Source organism: Pseudopodoces humilis, chromosome 1, assembly GCF_049639895.1.
Source record: "Pseudopodoces humilis isolate 2021_Gansu_Grassland_sample_001 chromosome 1, ASM4963989v1, whole genome shotgun sequence".
In the NCBI taxonomy this organism is placed as follows: Eukaryota; Metazoa; Chordata; class Aves; order Passeriformes; family Paridae; genus Pseudopodoces; species Pseudopodoces humilis.
In genome coordinates, this window is record NC_142200.1 from 82,931,584 (window position 1) to 82,947,445 (window position 15,862).

At 45.8% G+C, this 15,862-nt stretch overlaps 1 protein-coding gene across 1 annotated transcript in view; it reads left to right on the forward strand.

Moving 5' to 3' along the window:
- Positions 1–1,240: 1,240 nt before the first annotated feature.
- Positions 1,241–15,862, forward strand: part of PHLPP1 (PH domain and leucine rich repeat protein phosphatase 1) — a 137,374-nt gene continuing 122,752 nt past the window's right edge. The window contains exon 1 of the mRNA XM_005526485.2: positions 1,241–2,588. Within this exon, the coding sequence (XP_005526542.2) occupies positions 1,241–2,588 (1,348 nt within the window). The remainder of the gene's footprint in view (positions 2,589–15,862) is intronic.

The window sequence follows — 15,862 nt, forward strand, 5'->3', positions numbered from 1 at the left end:
CCCAGAACTCCCAATTTATTGCAGTCTATTGCGTTTTTCATGAATATCTGGCAAGATGCTTTGCTGTGACTTTACAAAATGTATTAAAAAGGAGAGATCTCACGCAGTACAGCCCCATCCAGCAGGCATTACTCAGCTAAAACATCTCCAGGAGCAAAAGAGATTTCTCCGAATTCCATAGTATGGTGTCCTTGCAGTATAAAAACACACGTTTACACTGCTAATTGAATGTATCTAATTTTCCTTTTCAGTAATTTGTTTTAAATCACGGGATGCGTTTTTTTTTAAAAAAAATGTTTTTATTTAATGGCTGTTTCTCAGCAGTTTTCCACAAGTAGGCATCTCAGGTAGGTTTAATCCCTGAAATACAATGACAGACTAATGGCACTGAAACCTTCTCTGCGTCTACTCACAAAGCAGCTCTCTTTACGGTATGTGCGCGTATATACATAGACATGTATGTTTCCACCCACACTTCCACGTCTCTCTCCATCTTGGATCTGGAGAAATCATCTCCCTCTTCAGGGGGGTAAGACTGTCAGAGCTTACTGCTTGGGTTCTGCGCCGAGGCAGCCAAGGCGAAGAACGCGGTTGAGTGCGGCCACTGGACCTGCCAAACCCTCTGACCAGACGTAAGGAACATAAACACGGAGCGCGGAACAAAGTCCTGGAACAATTTTAACAAGGATTCAGCCCCGCGCCGTGAGGGGCGGCACGCTACACCCCCCAGGCCAGCGCAGGGAAGCGGCGACGCTTCCAGCGCGTCCCGCCCGCGCTCCCGCCCGGAGCCTGCGCGGTCCCCGGGCCCGGCGGGAAGCCGCGGGACTGCCGGGACTTGCGGCCGCCGCGGAACTACAGCTCCCAGCGGCCCCCGCGCGCCGCCCGGGCCGGCTGGGAGTCACGCTGTGTTTATCGGCGAGGCCCCGCCCCGCCGCGCGAGCGGTGGCGTCACCCTCGCGAGCCCCCCTCGCTCCCCGTGGGCTGGTTAATATTCATGAGCCGCGCGCGCGCGGGGAGCGGCGGCGGGATCGCTCGCTCCTCGCCTCCCTCGCTCCCTAATGGCGCTGGCGACTGCCGGGCAGCGGGACTGAGCCGGGCACCGGCGGAATGCTTCCCACGGCTGCTACGTAATCCCTCCCACCCCCGGGACGCGGCGCCGCGCTCCGCTCGGCCCCCCCGCGCCGCGCCGAGCGGCGCTCCCAGCAGGGCGGCGGCGGCGGCATCCCCGGCCCCGCGGGCGATGGAGCCCGCGCAGCAGCGAGCGGCAGAAGCCCCGGCGGCGGGAAGCGGGCGGGGGGAGCCGGAGAGCGGCTCCCCGGGCAGGAGGAGTCAGGCGGAGAGCGGTGCGGAGCCGTCGGGCGGTGGCGGGCAGCTGGACGGCAAAGCAGCCGGCGGCCCGCGGCGGAGGCGAGGGGGAGCCGGCGGCTTCGCTCCTCCCGCGGCGCTGGCGGCCAGCGGGACACCGGCGGCCCCCGGCGGGGCCGGCAGCGCTAACTCCCTGCTCCTGCGGCGGGGGAGGTTGAAGAGGAACCTCTCCGCCGCCTCCCCCTCTGCCGGCGGCGCCCCGGCCCCCTCGCTGGGCACCCGCAGCTTGGACAGGAAGGCGCTGCTGCTGCTGAAGCCGCCCCGGCAGCTGCAGCCCCTGCAGCCCCCGGAGCGGGACTGGGTGCGGCGAGACCTGCAGCGGGGCTGCGTCCACGTCTACGAGCGGCACATGAACTGTTACCTGCGGCCGGTGCTCTGCACCCTGGAGACCACGGCGGCCGAGGTGGCCGCCCGGCTGCAGCAGCTCGGCCACCGGGGCGGCAGCAGCGTGGTGCGAGTGCTGGGCAAGGCGGGCGCGCCGCCCCCCCCCCACCCCCCGCCCGAGCCGCCGGCGGGCCCCACCGAGGCGACGCCCGAGCCCGCGGCCGAGGGGCCGCGGCCGCAGCCGGACGAGAAGCTCAGGAGCCGGCGGGGGACGAGGAGCGGGCTGTCCGAAGGAGGCTACGGGGAAGCGGCGCGGCCCGACCGCCTGCCGCTGTGCAGCGGCGCCGAGGAGAGCGACTTGGCCGGCGGCCGGCCGAGCACGGCGCCCTCCGACTTCAGCCCCGGGGCGCCACCGGCCGAACTGTATCTTGCGGGGCCGCCGCTCTCCTGTCCCTCCCTGCTGGGGGAGCTGGGGCCGACCGGCTCCGACACCGAGAGCTTCAGCCCCAGTGCCGAGAGCGTTTCCGACCGGCTGGACCCCTACAGCAGCGGCGGCGGCGGTGGCTCGTCCTCTTCGGACGAGCTGGAGGTGGAGCCGGCGCCCCCCGACGGGGTGGAAGAAGCAGGTGCGGGCCGGGGCCCCCCCTGCCCAGGGGAGCTGCCCCCGGGGCGAGCAGTGGGGGTGCCGGCGGGCGCGGCCGGCGGGCGGGAGCAGCCAGCGGGGCCGCCCGCCCTGTACGTACAGCTGCACGGGGAGACCAGCCGGCGGCTGGAGGCCCACGAGAAGCCGCTGCAGATCCAGAACGACTACCTCTCCCAGCTGGGCTTCCGGGACCTGTGGCGGGTGCAGGAGGAGGGCATGGACTCGGAGACCGGCTGCCTCATCCGCTTCTACGCCGGTGAGCGGGGCCGCGGGGCAACCGTGGGGAAGGGGCGGGAGCCGCGCCCACCGCCCCGGCTGTTGGCGCGGCGGGTGCCGGGGTGAGTGGAGGGCGTGCGGGCGGCTGGGCGCTGCTCCTGTGCCGGGCTGTCCCCTGTCACGGGGAATGTGGCCCGGGGCTGTCCCCTGTCACGGGGACGGCGGCCCGCGGGTGTCTCCGTGCCGGGGAGGGGCCGTGCCGGGAGGTCCCCGGCGGCGGCGGCGGGAAGCGTTGCCCCGAGCCGGCTGCCCAGAGAAGCCGCGATGTCAGCGGCGCCCAGGCTGCTCCAGCGCTGTGCCCAGGGCAGCCTCCCCTTCCTTCAGCGCCTCAATGGAGGTCGTGCTTGTGTTGTTTTCCCGTTCAGCGGCACTGGGTGTCCGAGGTTAAATCAGCCTTAATCTACTACTGCTTTCCCTAGTGACGAGGAGTTGCATCGGTGCCGCTGCCGGGCACGGGAGGTCGAAGGCTGTTTGTTCCAAATGTTTGCGGGATGCCGGCAGCTCGCTCACAGTTTAGTGGAGCTGTGTGCTCGCTCCGGGGAGCGCCGAGCCCGCCCCATCGCAGAGCCGAGGGCACGGCCGGCTGGCTCCCAAGGGGGAAGCCCCGCACAGTTCTTGCTCCTGAAATGGGTTACAGCAGTACAGGGCGCGCAGATGCCCCAGCTGAGAGCGGTGCATTCCTGCAGACAAAATCGTGCGCTTGGCTCTCCGCGTTGTTGGCATCAGTTTTTCCCGTTAGAGTGGTGGGACTTCACCGAGAGACTGAGGGCAGTAAGCGAGAGAAGTAGGGAGGCACAGGTCATGGTCTTTGGAAGCGGGGTGGTCAAAAGCTTTATAATGAAAAGGGAGAAGCTCTGTAATGCAGCTTTGCTGTTACAACATACAGTACAGAGTTTGGAGAGTGTTGGGTGGAAAAGTTAGCTCCCACGTTTTAATTATGCAACCTTCTGCAATTTTAGGGAGGTTTAAAAATACTTCGTGTGTCAGTTGAGTTGTTTTGTGTCAAAGACTTGATATAATCTCGGAACTTCTTGGGTTTTAACTATCCTGTACATCTCTTCAAAAATAAGACATTGTTTAGTGTCCAAGTATACATTCAAATACCTTGTAAATTTTCCTGTGAAACAGGTAAATGTGATACCCCGAGATGAAGTCATGCTATCAGAGTAATACATGTCATCCATCCCCTTGCTGGGTTGGTTGAGCAGAATGGTCCTTCAATGAACTGTGAGAATTCAGTGCTTTAACTCTGAAAAATACAGAGATTCTTTTTGAGTGAATTCTGCTGAATGTCAAATGGAGTTGGTAATGGTGGGGTGGGAAGAACAGTTCGCTGGATAAGTGCCCTTCTTTATTCAGAAGAGAATGTGGGAGTGGTGGCAAGTGGTCAGTTCAGCTTTTCTTCAGATTTTTTGATTGTACAATGACCCTGGCATAACGAGTGCAAAAGTAGTATTTGTTAAAGGAATTGACACAAATAGGTTAGATGCATTTGGGTTAGAAAGTAGCCTAAAGTACTTTTTTTTTTTTTTTCAGATGATGATTTTGGTCTTTTGTGTTTCTTTGCCTGCTTTTTAGGATGGAAGTCAGCAGGTGATCTGGGAGGGTTGTTGCTTCTTTTATTTCCAGTCCCACCCTGCCATTAAATGGGGCTGCACACACGTGTTTTAAATTGGGACAGCTGTGTGCCTCCTTTTCTAACAGGATGCGTTCTAAAGAAAACACAATCAGGAAACATAGTGAAGTCTTACACACAGTTAAGCCTGTTTGCATGTAGTTTTAATGCATTAAATTATTAATTATACATGCTAAATGAGGATGTTCCAACGCTGTTCTATTTCAGTGTCTCAACTTGACTGCTAACGTAGCTCATACATTTTAGACTTCCTTGTGCAAAACTACTGGATAGAAAGGTATTTCTGTGAGCATACATGGGATTAAATTAATGCAAATTTCTTATGCAAGTTCATATGCTAACAAGTATGCCTCTGTACTTCAAAAGTGGAGCGTTTTTTGAAATCCTTATCTCTTTGAGAGGATCTGTGGGCAACATCTAAAACACCTGTGATCAGGTGCTTGTAACAGAAAGGTTGCAGCATCTAAGGTACTAGACCAGCCAAAAACAGCTAAGAAAATATTACTGACATGTAATCATACTGATTTTATGTAACCGTCTTGGCAAGTTCTCTCTGCTTCCTTATTTTATACACACACACAACCCAAAGATGAAAGGGAGGGAAGGAGAGACACTTAAAAAGAATACACACCAAATAGCGCTGGAAAGGGGAGCAATTTTTTTGGCCCCAAAGTTAAGTGTTTTGGTTAGGAGAAATACCTTTTTAATAAATGATCCTCCAGGATAATACCCTAAGGAAAACTTTAAAACAGTGATTTCCTGTTTGCCTAGGACTTCATTGATTTAAGTAGCCTGGCTTGTCCCAATGGATAGAGAACCTCTGGCATCTCTATCCCTGTAATTTCCTGCAAGCTGTCTCAGTAGGATTTGGTGATACTGGTTTTGTACTGATGTGAAATGGCATAAACCTAGATTGGATTTATTGCATTGCTTCTAAAAGGAATTCTTTCACCTAATCCCCCTGGAGTGGAGAGAGAAGAAAGCAAAGTGATGACTTTGGGGTTTTTTATTTTTGAGGAGAGACAGTTTTAAGACTGGAAGATGACTCTACTGAAACTTAGCATTACAAATTCCACGTATGACAATATAGCAAATAGTTTTAGTGATTGCTGTAGGCTGGTAATTTCTCCTGTTGTGGAATCTGGAAAACACAGATTTAAAAAAAAATATTGCTGGGAGAACTGGAGAGAGTCAGGTTTTTCTGCTTTGACAAAACAGTTTTCTTAATAAATAGCAGTCCACAAATATTCTGTAAATTAAATATTTGATCTTTCAAAAACCCTCAAACCCAAAATGGGACACTAAGAAGGTAAAAGTGCTTCCTGTACATTGCCTTGGTTTGTTTCAGAATGTGGTTAGTGCATGTTTCTTCTGGTGTCTCCTCTCATTTTCTTCCTTAAGAGTGTGAATGTGGTTGATTTTGTCAGTGTCTTGACTCTTAAGCATTAAATGGATAACACCACCGCTAAAACAAAATCCCTTACAGCTTTAAGGGGCTGATCCTACTTCCTGTAACATCAATTTGAGCAAAACTGGGCATTAGTGATTGGTCAGGCATGTCAATTTTTATCTCTGTTGAAATCTATCTTAACAAAAGATAATGTTTTAATTTAACCTCAAAGTTTGAAATACTTAATCTCTATTTAAAAGGACATGGTTAAATAGCTTTCTGCTGAGATACTGTGTGACTGAATTATGGAACTGTGTAAGAATCCATAGTGCAATTACAGTCATGATATTGTCGCCGGGAGACCGATTAGGTCAGACTTTGTAAACTATTCCTAAAACCTCAAGAGTGGCTGTGATCCAGAAGACCTCTTGCAAACAAGTTACAGTATTCCTTATTGCTTCGTAAAAATAATTGTTGTCCCAGTGGCCTTGACATCCTGGTAATTTGCATGTAGAAGGAAAAACAGGCTAATACAACAGTCTCATTAAAAACTGCAAAACTGCTTATTTGTTTTAGATCAAAAATAAGCATGGGATTATATGCTGTGCTCTGGAGCTTCTGCATGGCAAGGAGCATGAGTAATATTATCCTGGTCTTGAAGAGTGGTTCAGTACAATAGATGTTTGAGGCTTTTTTGTTTTAGTGTTGAAAGGTGATGTTGTTTCTGATTCTGGCCACCATCAAATTCTCTGCCCCCTAATGTGACACAGGGCTTCTGCATCTGCCTGTGTCATCAAATATATCACTTTTTCAGTAGGTGACTGCCTATAGGCAGAATACTAAGAAATGCCAGATGTAATTAAGGGTGTTAATTTTGCATCTGGCTGTCAGATCTTATTTGGGAAGAGATCCTTTTGGCTCACGTGGCCTTTTGGAAAGCTGTGAAGAAAAACGAATCTAGCTTGGTCTTGAAGTATGTTATAAGGGATGTTGTTCTGTCCAATAAAGAAAAAGGATGGTGGGGGGGGGGAAGATCTTGTGTCAGGATCAGTTGCAGTGCTCTGAGCAATTGTGTTTGCTTGCCTTCTTTAAAAAAAGTACACCTTGTAGTTGGGGTCATACAGAGACTTCCAGCTAGATGGATGGAAGCATGGTTTTAGATGCTTAGTTTAGAAGGTGCCAGAGGCAGTGCAATGCAGAGCTATGTGAAATGCATTGAATTGCTGGCTGCTTGTTGTGCTACTTGGTGAATAACTCAGTTCAGCTATTTAATACACTGATAAACTCAATTTAAGGTGACTAAGTGCCATTATGGGGGGAAGCATGCCAGAGACACTCTTTTTATTATGGAGTGTGGGAGAACAGCTGTGCCCTAAAGAGCTGCTTTTGGAGCACTTGACATAGTTCTGACATCTCATATCTTCAACATGAAAGGAATTAATTCACATTAATGTGAATGGATGCCTTTTTGCAGGTGTGATTGGACAGGAGAGGTCTCCGTGAACTTGTCTGAAACCGAAAGGAAAAACAACCTCTGCCTAGGGCTGCTATAATCCTGATTCTTTTTTTCTTCTTAACGTGACTCGGATGAACATTCTTTGCCTTGTAATCATTTATATGTTGGCATCTCCTGCAGAGAGACGTAATGCCTAAAATTTTCCTCTTTGGGAAACTCTCACGTTTCAGCGACATGGCAGTTTAAATCTGGGCTTGGTCCATGTCGGTCCCAAGGTAATGACACTTCTAGTCCTGTTCTCCAGGAAAGTTTAAAATGGTTGCATTGCCTTTGGCTAGCTCCACCTGCTTATCTCCTTTGGAATGGGGTCTTTCTGATGTAGGCAGCTTTCCAGGGGGGTTCTCAGGCTCTTCTGAAGGAGGAGCCATGCAGATAGTGCTGGAATGCTGGTGCAGCCGCAGCTGAGCTTTGGTATGTGACAGCTGCTAAGTACAATGGTCTTTGCAACTTTTAAATGCTGTTGTACTCCTGGCTAGCATCCATAACTTAAGTACGTGTTAAGTACCGACACGGGAGATTTTAGTGTGATGTACATAGCAGTTACTATTTATACTAAATATGTAGTACCTAATTTGGTGCATCCAGGAGCTGAATTTCTTCACTGTTGCAGCACAGAACATGGCATTCTTTTTCCTTTCTTTTCTCTTAATGTATTTTGACACTGTCCCTCTTGCAATTTTTACCAATTATCCCCCCCACACACTTTTTTTTAAACTGTACAAATATCATCTTGATGATGGAATTGCTGATATACCTAAGAGCCCTTCTCTAATTTAAGCATCCATCTGTTCTATTAGGACAGTGACAGACTGCTATGCATCTAAAGCACTACATGGTTCTTGGGAAGGTGCTGCTTAATAGTACGAAAATAAAGGATTAATTCAATGCAGTGTTAGCAACTGGTGCGTGCTTCTTGATTATCAAAACCTGCTTTGTTCGTTAAAAAAAAAAATCTCTTTATAAAACAATGTAAAGAGATATTTATTTGTTATTTAAGCGGTCCTGTAGAAGAGAGGCACGTATAAGAAAACCTGCTTGGACAGGTCAGTTTGAAAAATATATACATACAGAATTCCATAGAATACAAGTTTAGAGATGGAAGTCCTGGAGACTGCTACTTCTTATACTCAGCTTTCTAATTTGGAGGGAACCTGTGCCTCACATCCTTACAGCTTCATTTCCCTCTGTGTTTAAGGGGTGATCATTTTGAATAACTATTTAAGCTACTAGTATATTAATTTAAGGGAGAAAAAAGAAAAATAAACCAAAACCTGACCTTTATTTGCCTTGGACAGAAGCAAAGATAATTTGACTTAGTCTTCAGTGTTTCGTTATTTTACTGCTTGTGGAATGGGGCACACTGGCATTTTAGTTCAGATCAAAGCACTCGTGTACTTGTTTTCAGCTTCCCTTGAGTCAGTTTCATTGCTCTATTTTAGAACTTTTGCTCAAATGCGGATTTGTACTCTGGGAAGCTGTTTGTCTGGAGTAGCTCTGTAATAACTATATTTTGTAACGCAGAAAACTGAATGCTGTAGTTAACTTTGAGGGTATTTTGGTAAAATATTTTGTCTGTGTGTATTCAAATGGAATAGATCTTGATGCTTCATGTCAGTTGCAGTTTGTGTAGGGAAACTTAACCCAAGTAAAAAGGATGGGGTGGAGTGTACCAAAATATCTTCAGGTTTGTAAACTTCACTGCCTTGGCCATCTGATTCCAGCTTAGTTTTTATTTCTCTGAGGTGTTTAAGAGAAATGTAGCCAAACTTCATAAGCAACTAAAAAGTTTTAAACTCACCAAAATATGAATGTGTCTTAACTTTTTCTATATTTGGCTCTAAGACAGGAATTCTGAAACACTAAGCCCTTCACAGGATATTTAAGAAACATCATAGGAGGACAGTGGTCCTCATTTAAAAAAAAAAACAAACAATGATATCTTAATTATGACAATCATCTGAGAGATTGGAAACCTGTTAAAATTACAACTGCATGGTAGTGTCAGAATTGTGTATTGGTTAGGGTCTATAAATTGTATGGCAGAAAATGTCTGTGAAAATTCTAGATTTTTCAGTTTTGTGCTTCATTCCAAAGTGCCGTGTTTTATTCTTTGTCCTTAAATAGCTTTTCTGGACAGTTGAATTAGCTGTAGCATTGCCTTTTTTTTGGTGAATAATGTCTACATTTTTCACTAGAAAATAACCAGTATTCATTGTAGATTAGTTATTTTTTTCAATTAGTCTGGCATTTATCCACTGTGGTATCTTAACATAGATACCACTTTCTAAAAATAGCTTGTGGCAAAATTGGATTGAACGTTTTCCCACTGATTGCTGTTACATACTGAAGTCACCTTAGGTATCTGAGAATTTTAAACTTAAGTATTATTATTTATGATATATTTTATTTAACTCTTAGTTTACTTTTCATCATATGTGTGCTATATGATAAACTGTTAACATAAAGAAAAAACATTACTTGCTGTTTGGAATGTAGCAGCTATTGTACCATCACAGAGGGATGTATGTGGGTTTTAAATGAATAACAATACTGTGTTTTGCTGAAGTTCCGTTCAGGATTTCAGGTTGGCAAAATGAATGGTAGAACTGGTTTTCTGTGGTGTCTGTGCAGGCATAGCCACTGTGGTGTTTGTTTTTTGTTTTTTTTAAAGAGGGCATGGTCAAGAATCCCCTTTGGGGTCTTGTCTGTTATTCACCATGGATGTGGTCACCAGGGCCCTCTGTACTCACTGCCACTGTCACATAAAATCATTTAGTTACATAAGTGGATAGTCTAAGTTCTTTATGCCAGTTGCCCCAACCATTATTACTTTTGCTTCCCTGGTTAGCTTGCTAGCTAGTTCTGGCCTTGGGATCTGATGGTTGAGATTTTCTGCTCCCATGGAACATGTGAAATAAAGGGAATGGTACGTAATCTCTTGCGGGTTTTGTACCCACTTCCAGCTCCACCCCCCCATTATTCAGTGGGCAAAACCTGTTATTTGGAGGACATTACATTTAAAAATGACAACTGTAAAATCAGGAAGAAAGACCTCCTGGAGTGAAGTAATTTAATTTCACCACGTAGCATACTATTATTTGAAGCTTTTTCTGTCGATAGGGAAGTAAAATTTCTTCCAGCTGGCTTTGACTTATTTGGAGGGATGCTGAAAATACTCATTGCTCAACTAGCTGTGTGTTCCTCGATTTGACAGCTAAGAATAACTATTTACATATTGATGCAAAATACTGAGTTTCAGGGAATTTTTCTCTCCAGTTTTATCTAGTTTAGTTCTTGGTAGAAGGAAAATGAGAATTGTGTAAGTGGGCAAGATTTTTTGAATTTAACTCAATGTGCTTTTGCAGGCCAGAGGTAAATTTGTGCATCTGCAGGGTATTAATTGTTCTTGGTCTTGTGCAGTGGCAACAGGAATCTTCAACTTTACTAGGCTCTGGATTGTAGTCATAATTCTCAAAACCCCATAATAGCTACTTGAACCAGTTCTTCTCATCTCAGAGCACTCCAAATGCCATGCCAACTTATTTAAATAAAGACAAAACAATGGGCCTTGGTCCAGGGGGTAACGAGGAGCTGGAATGCCTTTGAAGTTCAGGACCCTAGGCTGTAGGTGCAATTTACATAAACCTCATTATGTAATCTGAATGCAGTTTCTCTTCCTGTTTGTTCGATTTATGAAGCTTTGTGTCCAAGGAGAACGAGATAGTAAGACCTGTAATTAAGATAAGTAGCAGGACACTCCTTTTCTGAATGTGTGCTCTGGGGAGGAGAGAATGTAGATGCAGCATTGAGGGAAGAACAAAACCTGTGATTCAGGCACCTTCAGTTGCTGAGATTAATTCTGACTCTTTTCCTTTGAAAAAGCTGCATGCTTCTTTAAACAATAACTATGCCTAGTTCAAACTATTATTGGCTCTAATATAAATGGTACAGAAAAGCTTGGAAGCCCTTACCAGCAACAATTTTGCTTTTATATACACCATGGAGGAACTCTATCTAAGTGGCTCTCAACAGTTTTTAAACTGCCTTGAAAGTTGTAAGTATCTAAGTGGACAGTGAGTTTTCTGATCAGAATTGTATACAGTGATGTTTTATTGTTCTCATTCAAGCACTTGCTTTGTCTTACTGCCAGATCTTCACTAACCTTTTTCTTACAGCAGGTAGTAAGTAGGAGCACTGCTTAGAGCAACAGCAGCAGAGCTAACTGTGCAGTCTACTTGGTTATTAGATGATTGGTCAGCTGAACTAGTGACTCCTTATCTTGAGTTCTTTTATGATTATTGACTCAAATTCATAGAATTGCTGAGGTTGTAAAAGACCTCCAAGGTCATTGAATCCAACCTTTGATTGAACGCTTCCAAGCCACCTAAACACTAAGTGCCATGTCCTGTTGTTTCTTGAATGCTTTCAGGCATGGTGACTTCACCATCTCCCTGGGTAGGTTGTTCCAATGCCTGACCACCCTTTCAGTGAAGAAGCTCTTCCTGATGTCCAACTTGAGTCTCACCTGGTGCAGCTTGAGGCCATTTCCTCTTGTTCCTGTCACTTGTTGCCTGGAAAAAGGGACCACTCCCCACCTGGCTATACTCTCAGGCAGTTGTAGAGAGTAATAAGGTCCCCCCTGAGCCTCCTTTTCTTCCAGCCTGAACAACCTGAGCTCTCTCAGCTGCTCCTAATCAGACTTGTGCTCCAGACCCTTCACCAGCTCTGTTGCCCTTCTCTGAACCTGCTCCAGCCCCTCAATGTCCTTCTGGCTGTGAGGGGCCCAGAACTGAATGCAGGATTCAAGGTGCAGCCTCACCAGGGTCAGGTGCAGGGGGCTCTGCTGGCCTGTTCCTGCTGGCCACACTATTGCTGATACAGGCCAGGATACCCTTGGCCTTTTTGGCAACCTGGGCGTACACTGGCTCATGTTCAGCTGCTGTCAACCAGCACCCGCAGGTCCTTTTCCACCTGGCAGCTTTCCAGCCTCTGCCCACAGCCTCTAGTGCTGCAAGGGGTTGTTGTGACTAAAGTGCAGGACTAGTAAGTGATGGAGGAAGGTATTTTATCTTGTTCTGTGTGTTACTTAGTGGGACAGACAGACCTCTAGGGGACATCAGTGAGCAATCATCTTATTTATGAAACTTATTAGGTTGTCTCAGGCATAATTACTGTGTGTCACTGTTGACTTTCTGCATCTATGTCAGTTTGCTTTCATGCTATGAAGCTTGTCTGTTGAAATGAAGAAGTTAATGACAAAGTGTTAAGAATAAAGTGGTGGAACATCTGGAAGAGGGCTAGCATGTCTAATGAACTGAAGTTAACAGTCTAGGAGCTCTTGGTTTCTTCTGGTACAAGTATTTCATGGCCACAAAATAAAGCATGATAGTTTGCAGGTTGTGAACAGGATGTCTCAAAAAGAAGTTAATCATATATGTGTGGGAGATGCAACTTAACATTTCAGAAATACCAGCAGGAGTTTGTTGAAAGCTGTGCAGTATGTAATTATACAAAGTTATTCCTGAGTTGAGGACTTCTAATATACTGTCTTGGTAGAAGCATGGTTGTGTGGATTAAAAATTGATTATTTAGAAGTAGACCTGAGTTTATATCCTTTCAGAGCAAGCAGTTAACCTTTTTTGTTTTGGGTGTCCTAGTTAATAAAAGAAAGAACTGACTGAAAATATTTGAAATGTCCAAGCTCTGTGAGATTGCTATGGATGTGTCTTACCTTTTGTTTGTTTGGGTTTTTTGTTTGTTTGTTCTGGTTATGTTTTGCGGCGGGGGCTGGGCAGGTTTATTTGATGGCATAAAAACGTGTCCCTTCTCTGTATAAATTAAATTCAAACCTATAATCTGTGTATTCCCTGTAAATAAACAGAAGATTGTTGTGATACATTTCCAACTATAAAATAGAGGAAGTGTTTCCATTTCATGACTTCCAGAACAATGGTATCATCTGTATAAGCATATTCATCCCTGCTAAGATTAGACTATAGCACTGAGAACTGCTTGGTGTGTGTCTCTTTAATCTTCTTAATCAAATGACAACTTTAATTCATGCTAATACGAGAAGAGTATGTTAAATTGTTTTACTTACTTTGCTTTACAGGTTTCATATTGGATGTGTAGAAAAATGCTTCAGAATGCTTCTTTCCTGAATCTTTGTGATAAAAGATGCTAGTTTATTTTGCAATTTGTAGCTTCTTGTAATTGAAGCACAGAATGAAGATATATTGATCAGTATCACTAGATACTGTAGTATAGAGATTTAACACAGCTTGTAGCCTACAGTGGACTAGGCCATATTCTTCTGTGAGTGTCTCAATAAATGTTTCTCTGGATAAACAGTCTGCCAGAACCCGAGGTGTATTTGATGCTTAATTTGCAACACTGGGTGGGATGGGATCCTTTGCTCCAGTGCTCTACTGGAGTGTGAGCAATTTCACTACCTCTTGCTGCTTCAGTTGTGTTTTAATAGGAGGTGTATTTTGAGTTCCTGGGAAATAACTGATACAACTTAGTTACACTGTGGAAATGGGGAATGCAGATTTGTCGCCTTAGTTGTGAACAGGACTGTCTAGTTGAGGGTGTCAGCAGATTGCAAAGCAGAGATCAACTGTAGACCCTTTCATCCCAGAACAGACAGCTAGATACTTCTCACCCCTTTTGCCTTATTTTTTTCCTTCTTTTTTTCTTCTTGTCTTTTTTTTGCAGTGCTTTTATTTTTTGTATTTTTCTGTTTTTCTGGTTGGTTTTTTTTTTCCTTCTTTTTTTTTCCTTTTTCCTTTTTTTTATCCCCTTTTCCTCCTTCTTTTTCTACTGGAAGGACAGTTTTTGGATATTCTTGGCAGCATTTACCAAGTCAGCCATTTGGTACATTTTGAGTCTTCTTATTGAAGAATTTGAATGGTTTATTTTCAATACACATGTATCAGCAGGCCTCTTTGTGTGTTCCTCATTCTACCGTGCCTGTATCTGTAAGGCTGTATCAAACAGTACCACTGCATTACGTGTGGAGAAGAGCATTTGTTCTAGCATGGCTAACACAGAGCTGCAAAAATAAGTAAGTAAAATTCTCTCCAGAGAGTCACAGCACATGGCTGTAACCAATTCAACAAATTGTTGTCTCTATATGTCAACAGTGTAGGATCAGGCAACAATGTAGTCAAAAGAGATAAAAAGAACAGTCTTAAAGCAATTTAAGGTGTACTGTACCTTTATATTACAGGAATAAGCATTTGAAAAGTTTTTAGGGTTTTTTTGTTTAAATAAAAAATCTTTTGTCACATGTGTGTTCTTCATCCAGCAGAGCATCTCTAGCAAAAACAGGGCTTTAAAAGGCGAGGGATGTGGCCTGGGTTGTCTGTTAGAAGAATTTGTAAACTGATTATGAAATAAAGGAAAAAAATGCTGATTTTGCATAGTAAGAATTATGGCTGATGGTAGAATAGTTCATGCTGTTATAGCCTTTGAACCTAGAATTGGATGTACTGATTCTTTAGCATTAGACTGGCTTGTAAACAGTGGTATTACATGCAGCACATCCTTAAAGCTTCTGCTTTTTAGGAGTGTGTACAGCACATGAAGGAGATTCAGCATTTGGCACTGTTTTCATGTTTGCTGTCACCAGCTAAGCTAGGCAAGATCAACTAGACAAGTTAAATAAAACATGCAGTTAACAATCATTGTCCTTTCTGAATTGTAAAGGAAAGTGCTGTTAGGGAGCATTGTACAGGGAAAGTCCAGTCTCCTCTTGCAGCCCCAAAAAAGGTAGGATTCCTGTAGGCAGGTCCTGGGAATTCAGTGTTCAGACTTCTGTCCAGGAGAGGATTGCCTACCCGCCATATGAATTTCAGTGGGGCAAGTGCCAGGTTCTGCACCTGGAGTTTGGGAGCTCTGGATGCACACACCACCTGGGGAATGAGAGGTTGGAGATAAGCCTCACAGAAAGAGATCTGGGGATCCTGGTCCGTGGCAAGTAGAATATGAGTCAGCAGTGCGTTTTTGCAGCCAAAAGGGCTTAACAGCATCCTGAGTGCATCAAGCACAGAACCACCAGCCACTTGAGGGAGGGGATTGTCCTGCTCTGCTCTGCTCTGGTGCAGCCTCACCTTGAATGTTGCGCGCAGTTTTGGGCACTACAGTATAAGAAAGATTTCAAGCCATTGGAGAGAGTCCAAAGGAGGGCTATAAAGATGATAAAGGATCTAGAGGGCAAACCTTATGAGGAGTGGCTGAGGTCAGCCCAGAGAATAGGAGACTGAGTGGAGACCTCATTGTAGCCTACAGCTTCCTCCCGAGGAGAAGTTGAGGGGCAGGCACTGATCTCCTCTCCAGTGACAGGACCCAAGGGAATGGCATGAAGCTGTGTCAGGGGAGGTTTAGGCTGGATGTTAGGAAACCACCAGAATGTGATTGGACACTGGAACAGGCTCCCCAGGGAAGTGGTCATGGCACTAGGCCTGCCAGAGTTGAAGAAATGTTTGGACAATGTTTTCAGATGCATGGTGTGATTCTTGGGACTGTTGTGTGCTGGGTTGGACTTCAGTGATCCTTGTGGATCCCTTCCAGCTTAGAATATGGTTCTATGTGTCATTGTCACTGGTGAGCGCAAGAACAGCTCTAATTTTTGTAGAGGTGAACTGTTCTTGTATCTATGATTCTTTAATCTGTGAGATTCTTAACTACATTGCACTTGGTTTGGGGAAT